Here is a 15,737-nt window from a genome sequence, read left to right as displayed (position 1 = left end):
GAGAAAACGATAAAAAACAGTTCACAATTTTTAAAGACCTGTATTTTCTTTCCCATCTCTCTAAGTGATCTTAGCAAGTGTGTTATTTAAGTGATAAAGAAAGATGTGCTGGGTTGTAAACAAATCTCTATTCTTAGAGGATTCCTTATCAGAGTCAAGCGTAAACAAACACAAAAGGAAAATAAAGGAGAAAAAACCAAAATGTGTTAATAGATGCCCATAATTAGAAGACGAAAGGCACTGCCTGACTTTGTCCCCTGGGGACACCATGGGAGCAGCCGAAGAACGGAATAAGGAACGATGATGATGGACACTCAAAGGATGATTTTGTAAATATAAAATGTATTTCCAAGTCAATTAAACTGAGCATGCAAACATCACTACAAAAACCCACCAACACTCAAAATAACTTTGCCTCAAATTTGGCTGCTTCTTTTAGAAGCAGAGAAAGTTACTACGAGTACCTTAATACTTAAAAATCATCAAACACTTGGCTCTGTATTGAAAAAGACACTAGCATATCAGGGAAATATGTAAAATACAAGATGACAATTAACATCAGCCTGACAATGTTGTCATTCCAGGAGCGCTTACAGGGGGATGCTCAGATTAACCATTAAGGTCTCTGGATTAAAATACTAACAATGGGCGATGCATGTTAACTAAATTTATCATGGTGATCATTTTGCAATGTATCGAATCATTATGTTGTACACCTAAAATAAAACTAATAACAACGGATTTCTCTCAGTTTTTTCCTAAGACTTTTTTATTTTTTGGAAGGAAGAGGTAAATCAACGATTCTATAATCTGCACACATTTCTAAAATCAGAAAAGGTTGTCTTTTTTAATATTTATTTGGCTGCACTGGGTCTTAGTTGCAGCACAGGAGATCTTCACTGCAGCCTGCAAGATTTCTCGCTGCAGCATGCAGGCTTCTCTAGTCGCGGCCTGTGGGTTTCTCTTTAGTTGTACACAGGCTTAGTTGCCCTGATGTATGTGGGATCTTAGTGCCCTGACCAGGGACTGAATCTGCGTCCCCTGCATTGGAAAGCGGATTCTTAACCACTGAATCACCAGGGAAGTCCCTGGAAAAGGCTGTCTTTTAAAAACTTACTTTATTAGCTAGGCTACAAATATTTCTGAAAAGAAAAAAGAAAATCAAGTATCTGAAACCTCCCAAGAGGGCTGGTTAACACTTAGGCACTACAGGCCACTATTGGGATCTGCTGGAAATTCTTTTCTGTTTTGCTTTTTTTTTTTCCCAAACAACTCTCTAAAATGTAAAAGCTATTCTCAGGTCATAGGCTGTACCAAAGCAGGTTGTCAACATCAGCCTTGCCCATTAAGTAGCATGCCTCATCAGGTGTCTGACCAGGCAAATACAGCCTACCAAATTTTTTCAGTACTCATCATTTAGTCTACCCCACAGAATGTCGTCTCACAAATGACAATAATTTAAAAAAGAAAAAGAAGCAGAAGCAGCGAAGCAGAAACAGAAGCAAAGGAAACAGCAGCAGCAGCAGAGACGGTTTTTCTAAGCCCTGCGACGACACCACGTGCTGCACCTCCGTCCGGGGGCTGCGCCATGAAAGCGTCGCTGAAGCCGCCCGTGCTGGCGCGCTCCTCCCGCTCCTCGCTCTCGGTGTCACACTCGATGTCGCTGTCGCTGCTCATTCCTGGCAGGGAAGAAGGAGAGAACATGTCTGACACGAAACCACGTCAAGATAAAGGCAGCCTCCTTACCCTAAACTGAGATTCTTTGGAATTTTACACTGAATGCCCAGATAATAGAAGATACCAAGCAAACAAAACAAAGAAAAAGTAACTGCACAAAACTCAGTTCTCTTTAGTTATTTAGAGCCGTGTTTATTTTTGTTCTCAAAGTGTCTGAAAAGTTTTAACTGAAAGCCAGTATTAATTTCATTATACTGATATATCTTTTCCAAAGCAAATACACTGTTTTTCCCCCTTGATAATCATAACAGGTGCTCTTTTAATCCTGATTCAATGTAGTTTCTAGCCTAAAATATACACAAATATAAACATGTATAAACACAAATATACATTTACACTTATATCTACATGTGTGCATACCAAATTCCAGTAATTTTAGCAATAAGTGAGTTACTATCCCATGTGGGCCTCCAATTTTGTTTTCATGTATGAGTTGATTTTTAAAAGACAAGTTCTATAGAATTTTTCTACTTCCACAAGACAGAGATCAAGAAAATCTGAAAAATCTTTCTGCTATAAACCCTTATAAATGCTAGATAAAATAAAATCTTAAAGTTTTAATGAACAGCTACATTTAAGAGAAAAAAGGGAAATCCATGGTACAGCAGAAAAAAGGATAAGAAAAACAGTGGGGTAGATGACGTCACCCCAGAGAGCCTGCTGTGAAAGTTTGTTTTCGAGGCTCTACTGTGTGCGGGATGGAACCCACGCCCCCTGCGGTGTAAGTACAGAGTCTTAACCACTGGACCACCAGGAAGTCCCAGAAAATCTGTAATCCTCTGTTGAAAGTGAAGTCGCTCAGTTGTGACCGACTTTCTGCTACTTCAGGGACTGTAGTCGACTAGGCTTCTCCATCCATGGGATTCTCCAGGCAAGCACACTGGAGTGGGTTGCCATTTCCCTCTCCAGGGGATCTTCCCGACCCAGGGATCGAGCCCTGGTCTCCTGCATTGCAGGCTGACACTTAACTGTCTGAGTCACCAGGCAATCAAATCCTCTGTTGGGGGTGGCAAAAAAACACTGGATCCGCCACAGAAAGAGAGATGAAACTGAGGCTAAATCTGCACTCCAAGCATAAAACTAAAACTCTCACTGAAAGAGTAATTAAATATGTCTACTGTCACAGGAAGACAGCAGGGAATTTTGTCTGGTTTCTGTGCTCAGTTCACCTCAGAATTCAAACAAAGGGCAGTGTACCTAATTTAGGTTTGGGATTTAAGGTTTCAGTTCAAATCTCAGGAAAGGAACATAAAAATTGGTCAGGAGATAGTGTTTTTGAATAAAGCAAGTATAAAATCCTCTGGAGGGAAGATTCTGGGTAAGATGAAGCAAACACATTCCACCCCATCTTTTCCACTGAAGGCAGTTATAGAACCTTGGCAGAGCGCAGGAAGTAGCTACTGGAGGGCTCTGTAATCAGGACACTGGTGTAGATAAGAAGCTGAAGTAGCAACAAACTGAGAGATTTAAAGAAGGCCAGGGGCTCACACAAATCATGCGAAAGATGTCTCGGGGCTTCCCTGGTGGCTCCTGGTGGGAATCCGCCTGCCAAGGCGGGAAGCACGGGTTCCCTCCCTGGTCTAGGCAGATCTCACAGGTGCCACAGCCGCTGAGCCTGAGTCTAGAGCCCAGGAACCTCAACTACTGCAGCCCGCGGGCCCGAGAGCCGTGCTCCTCAACAAGAGAAGCCGCCGCGGTGAGAAGCCCGAGCACCACAAGCAGAGAGTGGCCTCCGCTCACCAAACTGGAGCAAAGCCCATGCAGCAATGAAGATCCAGCACAGCCAAAAAGTAAATAAAATTATTTTTTAAGAAAATATCCAGAAATCATTCCAAAATTATTTCAGCACGTGAAAAACCAGGTAAAGATAAGCAACAAATATCAGTGCTGAGATGACAGAAATCATGTTGAAATTATCTATCAGAAGCAGATCTAAAAAACACTCATGAACGCTTTTGAAACATTTAAAAGACCTCTGTGGTAGGAAACCTCCACAATCCAGGTCACAATTATTATCACAGGAGGGAGAAAAAAAAAAAGAACACTCAAATTTTCTACAAACACTAAAAGTCTCAAAAAGACACACTCCAACCAAAGTTCACAAACAAGGCAGACAAGCTGCCCAAAGTGAGTCAGCGGCTATACAGACACCACAAGGTTTCATAAAATAACAGCAAAGAGACTACGTGATTCTGTTTAATGTGGGTAAAAAATAGGCTTTTAAAGAATTACTAAGATATTGTTGTTAAAATTAAACTATTAATAGATGAATTAATAGTAAGAGTGAAAGAGGAAATTAATCAGTGTTAAAGAACAATGAAATGAGCATTATAAAAAAGAGGTTAACAAACAGGAGGATAAAAAGGGAATAGTTCCCTCGCTGGTGGTCCAGTGGTCAAGACCCCATGCTTCAACCACAGGGGGTGTGGGTTCTGTCCCTGGTCAGAGAACTAAGATCGTGCCACATGCTGCATGGCAAAAACAAACAAACAAAACCCAAAAACTTTCAGGCAGACTAAGGTAAAAAAGAGCAAACAAAATCAGCAATATCAGAAATAAAAGGGAACATCACTACAGAATCTACAGACATTAAAAGGATAACAAGGGAACAGTATAAAAAACTTTTATGCTCATGGAGTCAAGAACACCGATGAAATGGACAAATCCTCTGACAGACACAAACTGCCAAAATTCATTCAGGTAAAAACAGATAACCTGAATAGGTATGTTAAGCATTAAAAGAAATGAAACTTGGTAGTTTAAAAAAATTATCACCAAAGAAAACTGTAGCCCAGATGGCTTTACTGGTGAATTCCTCTTCTTCTGTTTTTAAGAAGAGTTTGTATAGTATTATTTCTCCCTTAAACATTTTGAAGATACAGGCTGGATGTTTCTGAAATCTCCTTTCTCAGCAAAGGAAAAAACCTTCCTGCTTTAAAGAGTCAAGTATATGTGCACTCAGTCATGACTGACTCTTTGAGATCCCAAGAACTGCAGCCCAGGAGGCTCCTCTGTCCATGGGATTTCCCAGGAAAGAGTGCTGGAGTGGGTTGCCATTTCCTTTTCCGGGGATCTTCCCTTCCCAGGGGTCCAGTCCACATTCTCAACAGCAAGCCTGTTAGAGCCCAAACCAGCTACGTGCGTGAAGCCCTGCCTCCACCTTGTGGCCCTTCACAGAACTGTTGCCGAAAACTCTAAAACCGACAAGCGAGCGTATTCTAGTGGCTTCCGAGGGGCTCAGAATGTGCCTGCAGTGCAGGAGACCCAGGTTCAATCCCTGGGTTGGGAAGATCCCCTGGAGAAGGGAGGGCAACTCGCTCCAGTATTCTTCGCTGGAGAATCCCATGGACAGAGGAGCTGGTGGGCTACAGTCCACAGGGTCACAAAGAGCCGGCCATGACCAAGTGACTAGCACAACAACAATGTATTCTTGGGCCTTCCTGGTGGCTCAGAGGGTAAAGAATCCGCTTGCAATGAGGGAGACCTGGGTTTGATACCTATGTTGGGAAGATTCCCTGGAGGAGGGCATGGCAACCCACTCTAGTATTCTGGCCTGGGAGAATCTCCATGGACAGAGGAGCCCGGCAGGCTACAGTCCATGGGGTTGCAAAGAGTTGGACACAACTAGGCGACTAAGCACAGCACAGTGAAACTCCAAGCACAAATCTGACCTCTTGGTACCAGTGTTTCTGAATTCCGAGACATATTTAACCTCCAGGATTCACAAACGAGAAATTGGAATCCTCAGGAATTCCCAAAATCTTAAGTTATTCTTTAAATACTTAAAGTAGTTTTCAAATTCTTTATTATATATCTTTTAAAATTTTTGGTTAGTTTGTAGTATTTACAAAAACTGTTGCCGACACTAAATATTCAAATACTGGAACATTCTGTGAACGTTATTAGGTAATAGTTGAAAACGTCACACTTAAACTCTCAGCAAGGTTTAGAGCACTACGTGGAATCACATGTCAAAAATGCCAATATGGGAACACTTTGCTTCCGAAACTTCTTATTTCCTGGAGCACACACAGAGGATCCCTGTACAGCAGTAGGCCCCAACCTTTTTGGCAGCAGAGACTACTTTTTCACAGATGGACGGATGTGGGATGGGGGTATGACTGCCTGTTGCTCACTTCCTGCTGTGCAGTCCTATTCCTAACAAGTTGGGGACCCTTGTGGTATAGGATAAGATAGGATAGACTCATTAATATTTACACAGCAGCAGACAGGGCCATGAACACATAAAATGGCAACAGCTATAGCCAGGACAGACTTGATTGCAACTGCTTCTTTGCAAGGTGCTCCTATGATCTTATTAAGCTTTGATTCTAGGTATCAGCATTTCCAGTTTATATGTTCAACTTGCCATAAGATGATTCTTCCAGAACAGTCGTATGTTTCTGTGCTGCTGCTGCTGTTTTCTAGTTTAATCTCAATCCCGCACAGCGTGTGGGGTCTTAGTTTCCTGCTGAGGGACTGAACCCACGCCCCCTGCAATGGAAGCATGGAGTCTTAACCGCTGAACCCCAGAAAAGTCCCCATGATTCTGTGTTGACTGTTAAAGATTAACTCTAACAGGAGAATAAGAATAACTTTTTCAGTTTTTTTATTTCTTGACTCATTTTTCTCAGGATTCAGAAAAACATGCATTTCCCAAGAAATGTTGGAAAGGAATTCCTGCATGAAAATACTTTTTGGTCTTTTATCAAGTCCTAAGATCTGAAGTTCCCTAGTTCTGTGAATGAGAAAACCAAATTGGTCTCTTGACCTCTAGGTCACAGGTCCTGGGTCCTGTACAACCCACTGCCATCAGTGAGAGCAAGTAAACGCAACATAAGGTCAAATAAATGAAAGCAGCTATTGTCAAGCAACAGATCACCACCTACTGCTATGTGCTTTGCCCCATATGTTACAATGTGTATCAACTGCATTAAACGGTAAAGCAAACTAGTGATATTTCACCAACTCTAAGAAATTTGAATACAGGACTTTTCTTATTCCTACCAGAAGGTGTCAACAAGTTTTCACACAACTGGCTGTCAATGATAATAATTTTAAGATACCATTAAATGTGTGGATCACAACAAACTGGAAAATTCTTAAAAGAAATGGGAATACCAGATCACATTACCTGCCTCCTGAGAAACCTGTATGCAGGTCAGGAAGCAACAGTTAAAACCAGACATGGAACAATAGACTGGTTCCAATTAGGAAAAGGAGTACATCAAGGCTGTATATTGTCACCCTGCTAATTTAATTTATATGCAGAGTACATCATGAGAAACGCTGGGCTGGATGAAGCACAAGCTGGAATCAAAACTGCCGGGAGAAATATCAATAACCTCAGACATGCAGATGACATCACCCTTATGGCAGCAAGTGAAGAAGAACTAAAGAGCCTCTTGATGAAATGAAAGAGGAGAGCAAAAAAATTGGCTTAAAACTCAACATTCAGAAAACTAAGATTATGGCATCCGGTCCCATCACTTCATGGCAAATAGATGGGGAAACAGTGGAAACAGTGACAGACTTTATTTTGGGGGGCTCCAAAATCACTGCAGATGGTGACTGCAGCCATGAAATTAAAAGACACTTGCTCCTTTGAAGAAAAGCTATGACCAATGTAGACAGCATATTAAAAAGCAGAGACAAATTACTTTATTGACAAAGGTCCATCTAGTCAAAGCTTCGTGTGTCCAGGTAGAGTGGATCAGGGAGGGGAACCACAAATGTTTAGACTTGGTCAAGTTTCCTTTCCTTTGGCTAGTGATTAATCAGATGAACTCTAAGAAAGGTTCTCCTTATTGATAAATAGAGACATATAAAATGATATAATGTTCCACTAAACCCAGAACATTATTCTGATTCCATATGAAGTTTGGAACTGCAGCAACCACCCTGCCATCTTGAGGGGAGCAAAGTCAACTTGCTTAGAATTGCAGAGCAAAAGAAAGGGGAATGGAGGTGGTGGGAGAAAACAGGTTCTTGATGACACAGACTCTCACTGAAAGTGAGTAAAAGACTCTTTGCGACCCCATGGGCTATAGGTCATCAGGCTCCCCTGTCCATGGGATTTCCCAGGCAAGAATACTAGAGTGAGTTGCCATTCCCTTCTCTAGGAGATCTTCCCAACCCAGGGATCAAACCGAGGTCACCCACATTGCAGGCAGATTCTTTACCATCTAAGCCACCAGGGAAGCTCTGATGACATTAAACAGTTAAATTTTCCAGCCTTGATACTGTCCGACCAGAGTTAGGTGAGACTTCCTGTTAATACAAGACAGTAAATCTTCCTACTGCTTATACCGTAGGAAGCAAGTTACACTAGGGTTTTGCAACATACATGAGAAGAAACTGGTCTACCTATCAACTTCTGTAGGGTATCAACTGGGAGAGACAAGACTTTTGGAATGTGGGCATTAACCAGGAGATTATACAAGGTTGTCCCATATGATCCCAGTTAGAAAGGCAAAGGCCTGTTGATGACTGTCATGTCTAAGAAATGTCACGTTTTATTGACCCTCAGTAACATTTAAAAGACTGCTTTAGCTGTCCCAAATTCCCAGCTAGTAACAAAAAGAATGCCTTATTTAAAGTTTCTTCAAACAGCTTGGCAGTAGGGAGGAGAAACAGGAGGAGAGAGACACCAATTTACAGTGACCCGGCACAGAGAATGTTCTTCTAGGCATTCTGCTCAAGAACAAAGAGCCCTGTTTTTCCTAAGCACAGACACAAGACTACCTCACTCAACTTTTCACCAAGGCTTACTGGTGTGAAAAATAAAGGTTTCTTGAAAACTGGCTCCTGCTGCTGACAGAATAATACCCACCGCAGTAAGGAAGGCCCCATTCTTCTCTCATAAAGCAAAGTCCAAAAGGCACAGAGCTCCTTCAGTCTGCCTAATCCCCTCCTCCAGCCTCCTCACTGCCTAGCCTGGGACTCCAGTGGTAAATGAACTGCTCACCAGCAACCTGCAATGGTAGCTTTTCTTGGCACTACTGATTTGCATGTTTACAGCAACTTTTCTTATTGAGTTCTAGGTGCTCTGCATCGCTGCAACACTCCTTACATAAGAAGAATGAGTTTCTGAAACTGACAGCACTGAATCTCAGCTTCAGGGACCTGAAAGTCCATGTGTTCCCAGTCGCTCAGGTGTGTCTGACTCTCTTTTGACAACGGACTGTAACCAATAGGCTCCTCTGTCTGTGGAATTTTTTCCAGGCAAGAATAATGGAGTGGGTTGCCATTTCCTTCTCTGAGGGAATCTTCCCACCCCAGGGATCAAACCCGAATCCTGTACCTCCTGCACTGCAGGTAGATTCTCTACTTTTGAGCCAGCGGGATGAAAGTGCATAGGCGATTCTAAATGTGGCCAAGCAAATGACGTGCTCCAGTTTAGGATAAGCTGTTAACAATCACCTTTAAAAAAAGAAATGAAATGAAGCTAATGTCAAAACTTATGGGGTTTTTTGGGGCTGGCTAGCTATTTATATAGAAAAATTGAGAAATGTGAAGTTATGAGATGAAGGCTGAAATTTAAAAGTGCAAGTCATCTCTCACTGAGTTTCACTTAACAGGCTTCTTACCAGTCTTTCTGTCCCAAGTTCCACACCCCATTCCCAGTCTCCAGCACAACCAGAGTAGGAATTTTAAAACATAATTTTATTATCTCACTTCTTGCTTAGATCCCATTCAAAGGACAAAGTCCAGATTCTAGCTAGACACACAGTGTAACTCTTCATGATCTGACCTCTGCCTCCACTCTGGTCTGGTTTCATCTTTCACCAGTCTTCACCTAACTCGTACTAATTCATACTCATCCCTAAGGATGGTCTTTCCAAGGATGAGTAGAGAGGTGACAGTTAAGAGCACTGGCTCTGTGACTAAGGAAGGCAAGTCACATCTTGAGGCCTTAGCCTAGTCACCCGTAAGATCAAGATAATAAAAGTAACCACCATGCAGGTCTGCACTGACATCCCCACGAGGGCTTGGAAATATTATCTATTGTTTTTATTATTACATACCTGTTAGTTGTTGTTTAGTTGCTAAGTCGTGTCTGACTCTTTCGACCTCATAGACTGCAGCCCGCCAGGCTCCTATTTCCATGGGATTTTCCAGGCAAGAATACTGGAGTGGGTTGCTATTTCCTTCTCCAGGGGATCTTCCCAATCCAGCAATTGAACCCGCATCTCCCGCACTTGCAGGTGCATTTCTTACCACTGAGCCACGAGGGAAGCCCAGGTATTAGCTGAGTTCCCTATACATGCTATCAGAGCACTCATCATTTCATATTATAATTGGCTGTTAACTAGTCTCTCAACACCTGACCGGGGGTTTTCAACTACTCTCTCTGCTCCCCTCCACCACCACCAACACATACCCAGCACCCCTGAGATGCGGGATGTGTAACTATAACCCACTTCCATGTATAAGTATAACCCACTCTGGCAAGTGATTCTTAAGGAACTGTCACCCCTGGTTCAAGTTTTCACCTCAATCAGTGGTTCTCAACTGGGGAAGATTCTGCCTCCCAGGGGACAGAGGCAGTGTCTGGAGACCTTGTCTGGCTGCTGTAATTCAGGGGAGGTACTACCGGCACCTAGTGGTTAAAAGCCAAGAAAACTGCTAGAGAGACTATAATGCAAATGGCAGGCCCCGAATACAAAGAACCACCTATCTCAAAACGTCAGTGGCATCAAGGCAGAGAAACCGCGAACTCCGCAGTAGGTTCAGGAATTACTTTATCACCAGCATCAAAACAATGCCAGACAAATTAGAAGCATTTCACAAATGCTGCATAAACAGGAGCCTATAATTAAAGCATATGCTGTTAACAATTTAAGTCATCACAATTTATAACCAGTATGTATAAACACATGGAAACTAGCTAATCCCTACTGGCAAATCACGATAGGTCCTTTCTATAAAGATCAACATATTTTTCCCATTGTTTTCAAATCAACACTTCACTCTAAAAATCCTTTCTGTTTAATCTCTTCTACTGAAATAATGCTGCCTACCACAGGAGCACCAAGATAGAAGACCAAAATGATTAGTGTTCTTTAAAGCTGAAAAACTTGAAAATGCTAACACCCACACTCCCTCTCACAGGGCAGTCAGAGGTAGATGCCGGCACCTTTCATCACATGCTTTGAGCTACAATTCATCAATCATTGAAATTCAAATGAATGCAGAGGTTGTACGTGGCAGTTTCACAGAGAAATGAAAAAAATTTCAATGTCAAATATCATTAATAAAGTTGACATGCTTTTCTGCTCGCATATAAAGGACAAGCAAGGGCAACGCACACAGCCTTGTTGCAAGCACCATCTATTAACTCAAAAGTACAAAGTCTTCTACGCTTTAAGATAAAGAATAATGAACCTGGAAGAAGTTGTAGACGAATATTAGAAATGTAACTGAGAATGAACTGGCAGAGCAGAAGTCAATAAAGCATTTTTCAAGTGCTTAAAGTTTGCGATTCTTCTAAAACAGCAAAGCAACCTACAAACATTTATCAAGACTGACTTAAAAAGACGTAGCATGTTTTACCCATAAGACACAGAATATATCCAATGTCATCTTTCATATCTAGAAAAACTTCAATGCCTCCTCATGTAGGTAGCATAACACATTTAATGAATGAGCAAATGAAGCATCTGCAGATATTCCCCTCGAAACTGCCCCTTCTAGTAAGATATATCCTTTTATGTAGTCAACTACTTTGCCTTCCCCTGTAATTAATGTCCTAGTGAATCAAACTCAGTGGCACAATGAATGCTATTTTCAGAGGAAGCATGTCAAATAGTAGGTAACACCTCAGTAACCGTTTCATTAAACCAACCACTCCGCACCATCACCAAAGAGACGAGTATTCCGCTTCCCGCCAGTTATGACTTTCTCATGCCTTACCGTCCTCTGGGGCAGCAGAAGCTCCTTCAGGTAGAACAGGCTGTAGCTCCCCAGTTTCCGAGTTATTTTCCAAATCAGTCATTTGCATTCCTTCCAGACGACTTCCTGTAGCATTAGTCCTCAAAGAGGGAGAAATGGCCTTATATTTTTGTATAACCTGTCAGTGATATGATAATCTAGATTTCCTTCCTTCTGAGCAAACTAATAGGGTATGGAGCATCGGGGTTTAATACTAAATTTCAAATTTTGCTTTTAAAAGATTCACTAACAATGAAAGGTTATAAAGTGGTAGCTTGCATCAATGTCAATATCCTGGCTGTGACAATATATCAGCATTTTGCAAAATGTTATCATTAGGGGAAACATAAATGTAAGGCACAAAGGCTCTCTCTATCCTTTCTTACAATTGCATGTGAATCTATAATTATCTCAAGAATTCCTAAAAATAAATAGAAATGGAAGTCCTTAATAACACGTCCTTACCAACACAGACATAGAGAACAGACTTATGGACATGGCTGGCAGGGGAGGAGGGAAAGGGTGGGATGATGGAGCAAGTAACATGGAAACAAACATTACCATATATAAGAGACAGCCAACGGGAATTTGTATGACTCAGGGAACTCAAACTGGGGCTCAGTAACAACCTAGATGGATGGGATGGGGAGAGAGGTGGGAGGGATGCTGTAGTGGGAGGGGACATGGGTAAACCTATGGCTGATTTATGTTGATGCTTGGTAGAAACCAACACAATACTATAAAGCAATTATCCTTTATTTAAAAATAAATAAAATAATAATAACATGTTCTCACCAATATGGAAAGACTTTTAAGGTATACTGAATGAGAAAATAAGGTGTACCAGTTTTATTAGGAAAAAAACTATATGGCCGCAGTTATTTAAATATGCATGAAAACTGAAAAGACACAGCATATATAAAAAATTAAGAACAGCAGGAATGTGTGTGGGCAGGGGGCTGGAAAACAAAGCAGATGGGAGAAAGGTGGGGAAACTTAATATTCTTTTTTTAACTTCCATTTTGAACCATTTATTATTAGTATTTAAAATTTTTGCTTATGCTACCTTAAATCAGGCAAGGAAAAAAAGACACAAGCTAGAAGACATCACATGAGCCAGGCTGGCAGTATAATTAACCATAAAATGAGGGAGGTTATAGCTATGAGCTTTACACGATTATAAAGGATTTTACAGTCTACAAAAACTATACATTCGTACACATTTAATCTTTATGACTAAAGGCAGATATAAACCTCTGTAACAAAATATAAAAGCTAGTTACAGCTTTCATCTTAAAAGGAACCTGTGTAAAACCAGACTAGGAAATGGGAAGGACAAGACAATCTCCAGTGTCATATTTCCCTGCTTAAACCTGAGCCAAGGCAGAAAGCAAAGCCACCAGCTGTCCTTTTAGATTTGGTAATTATTCAGATCTAAAAACTCAATGAAATAAAGTAAATTTAAGGGATATTAATCTTTCTCTAAATTTAATTCAAAGTTCTCTTCAAAGTCTCCAAGGTAAAACTATTCCATTGTTTAAAATTAGAAATGATATTTAACAGCCATAAAATAGATCAGCAGATGGATATTAAAGGCTCATCTGCACATTCACAGACAATACACTCCACATTCACTCTCTTAGGCTGATGGAAGTTTAATTGACATGACTGGGATTTGAGTTCATGTTTCCTGGGAGAGAAATAAAGGTACTAACGACCATGTATATAAACCTTTTCAGGAAATTCCAACTATGTATTTTGAGGGCACTTTCATAAAAGGAAAAAAGGGTGAGATGAAAGCAGAAAAGCAGTGGTAAAATTAAATTGCCAGAAGGTCTCTGTTCCACACAAAATTCCTATAAAGACCTATGGGCCACAATAAAGTCCAGCACAAATGAGTTTGAAAAGCATGGGACAGATGGGAAAAAAAAGTTGGCACAAAACCTCACAATAAAGAGATCACACAAGGATACATTATTATCCTAACTTCAGTGAAAATGAGCTCTAACTTACCCAAACTGAACTTCTGCTACTATCTCATTCAGTTAAAGAAAAAAGGAAGGTTTCTGATACTTTAAAAGTTCCTTTTTAATACAATAAATAAACAATCTGCTAAAAAATTAACATAGTAGAAACTTATTTTGTTTATTACATTGTAGATAAGTGCCAACCAAAGCTATTAGCTATTATTCTATTATATAAACAAAAGAACTTCATTTACCCCAAGGTGACCATTTTTCTTCTTTTTTCAACAACAGGTACGCCATTGAAAACTGCAACCACGACAGCATCTGAATCCAAAGCTTGACACTGCCGATCTTCAGATTTTGGCAGAATGTCACTGATACTGACATGGGTCAAGGCTCGGGGAGAACTGTGCCTGCTCCCTGACTGAGAGCTTCCTGGGGAGACTACAAAAAAGGAAGGGTATATTCAGAAGGAAGGCAAACAAAAAAGGTTCTCTCTCTGGTTTCCACTTATGGTATGTTAGTCACTAAGTTGTGTCTGACAATTTGCGAACCCACTGACTGTAGCCCACCAGGGTCCTCTGTCCATGGGATTCTCCAGGCAAGAGTACTGGAGTGGATTGCCATTTCCTTCTCCAGGGTATCTTCCCAACCCAGGGATCAAACCCTGGTGTCCCACACTGCAGTTTCCACTCAGGAGATCTCATTATATGTACATTTTTAAACTGCAGGGAAACTCAAAAACCACTTTTTGATGCCAGGTATTTAAATCTCAGGAGTCCAGAACATGAAGCCTGACGGCCGCACTTTCTTACTGACGGTCTGTTCTGTCATGCGATCAAGGGGTTTTCAACCTGAGTTCCAGCATTTGGTGCCTGTAAAGCAGCTATACCATAAGGTAGTTTCAACAGACATCTATCTACCAAAATTACATTTTGAACTCTCCAAACTCACCTTCAGCTAGAGTCTGACAGTCCCCCTTTGAACGGCTATTTTCCCCAGAGTCTATTGCTCTTCGAAGAGACAGACTACCTGCTATACTGGACCGAGCAGGCTTGGGTGAATGACTCTTCTTATTTGTGGCTGCAAAGACATTTTAAAACATTTCTGATTATGATAAAATGGCACAAAACTTACTACCTAGGCAACCAGAGAAAGGTTTTATCTTACCATACATGGAAGGAATTCCCATCTACTGTGTCCAAAAATAAACAGAACACTCTGGTCCCAATTGGTTTATTTGGGGTTTTATGCCAAAAACATTCCTATTTCATTGCTTGTGTTCTTACAAAAGTAGAAAATTATCAGTGAACTCCAAAAGAAAAATCATACCAGACACAAACTCCAATCTCAATTCAATTAAACCAAGTACCAAGAACAAAACAATAACCACCAAAACACTTGGAAACTATAAAACATTATTGGGTTAAAAATAAATCAATGCTGAATTAGAAACAAATCACAATTATAATACTTTAAGATGTCTGTGGCTAAAACAGTAATTAGAGGAAAATGTATAGAATTAAAAAAAAAACCCAAACCTGAAACTAAAGGACCAAACATGCATAGACTCAAGAAGATGGAAAAATAATAAAAAGAAATAAGAAAGCAGGAGAGATGCATTAAAAGGTAATGAACAGGTTCAATAAGGTAGCAGGATATAAGATCAATAACCAACTGACTTTTTACACAGCAGTAAATAATCTGAGAACGAAATTAAGAAAACAATTCCATTAACAACAGCATCAAATAGAATAAAATACTTAGGGAAAATTTTAACAAAGAAATTTAAGACCCAAACATGGAAAACTATCACACATTGTTGAACTAAAGACAAGAGGGAAAATACTGTGTTCATTAACTGCAAGACTCAATACTGCTAACACAGCATTATTCCCAAACTTGGTCTACAACACAGATTCAACACAATCCCTATAAAAATTTCAGCTGTCTTTTCATTGTTGATGTTGTGAATATTGGCAAGCTGATCCTAAAATTCATAGAAAAATGAAAAAGATCCAGGATACTTCAAAGCAATCTTGAATTAAGGACTCACTTATATGATTTCACAACTCTGCTGTAAAACTACAGTATTCAAGA

The 15,737-nt window shown here is 40.5% G+C and overlaps 1 protein-coding gene across 4 annotated transcripts in view; it reads right to left on the bottom strand.

The window, feature by feature from the left end:
* Nucleotides 1-15,737, bottom strand: part of TRIM37 (tripartite motif containing 37) — a 182,233-nt gene that overhangs the window by 50,007 nt on the left and 116,489 nt on the right. For all 4 annotated transcript variants that reach the window (XM_055577485.1, XM_055577486.1, XM_055577487.1 and 1 more), the window contains 4 exons: nt 14,592-14,720; nt 13,892-14,081; nt 11,653-11,771; nt 1,569-1,679 (listed from right to left, as the gene is read on the bottom strand). In XM_055577485.1, coding sequence (XP_055433460.1) covers nt 1,569-1,679; nt 11,653-11,771; nt 13,892-14,081; nt 14,592-14,720 — 549 coding nt within the window. The remainder of the gene's footprint in view (nt 1-1,568; nt 1,680-11,652; nt 11,772-13,891; nt 14,082-14,591; nt 14,721-15,737) is intronic.

This window comes from Bubalus kerabau, chromosome 4, assembly GCF_029407905.1.
Source record: "Bubalus kerabau isolate K-KA32 ecotype Philippines breed swamp buffalo chromosome 4, PCC_UOA_SB_1v2, whole genome shotgun sequence".
Lineage (NCBI taxonomy): Eukaryota > Metazoa > Chordata > Mammalia > Artiodactyla > Bovidae > Bubalus > Bubalus kerabau.
The sequence above is the reverse complement of the archived record's forward strand: the minus strand, read 5'-3'. Positions and strand labels throughout refer to the sequence as shown.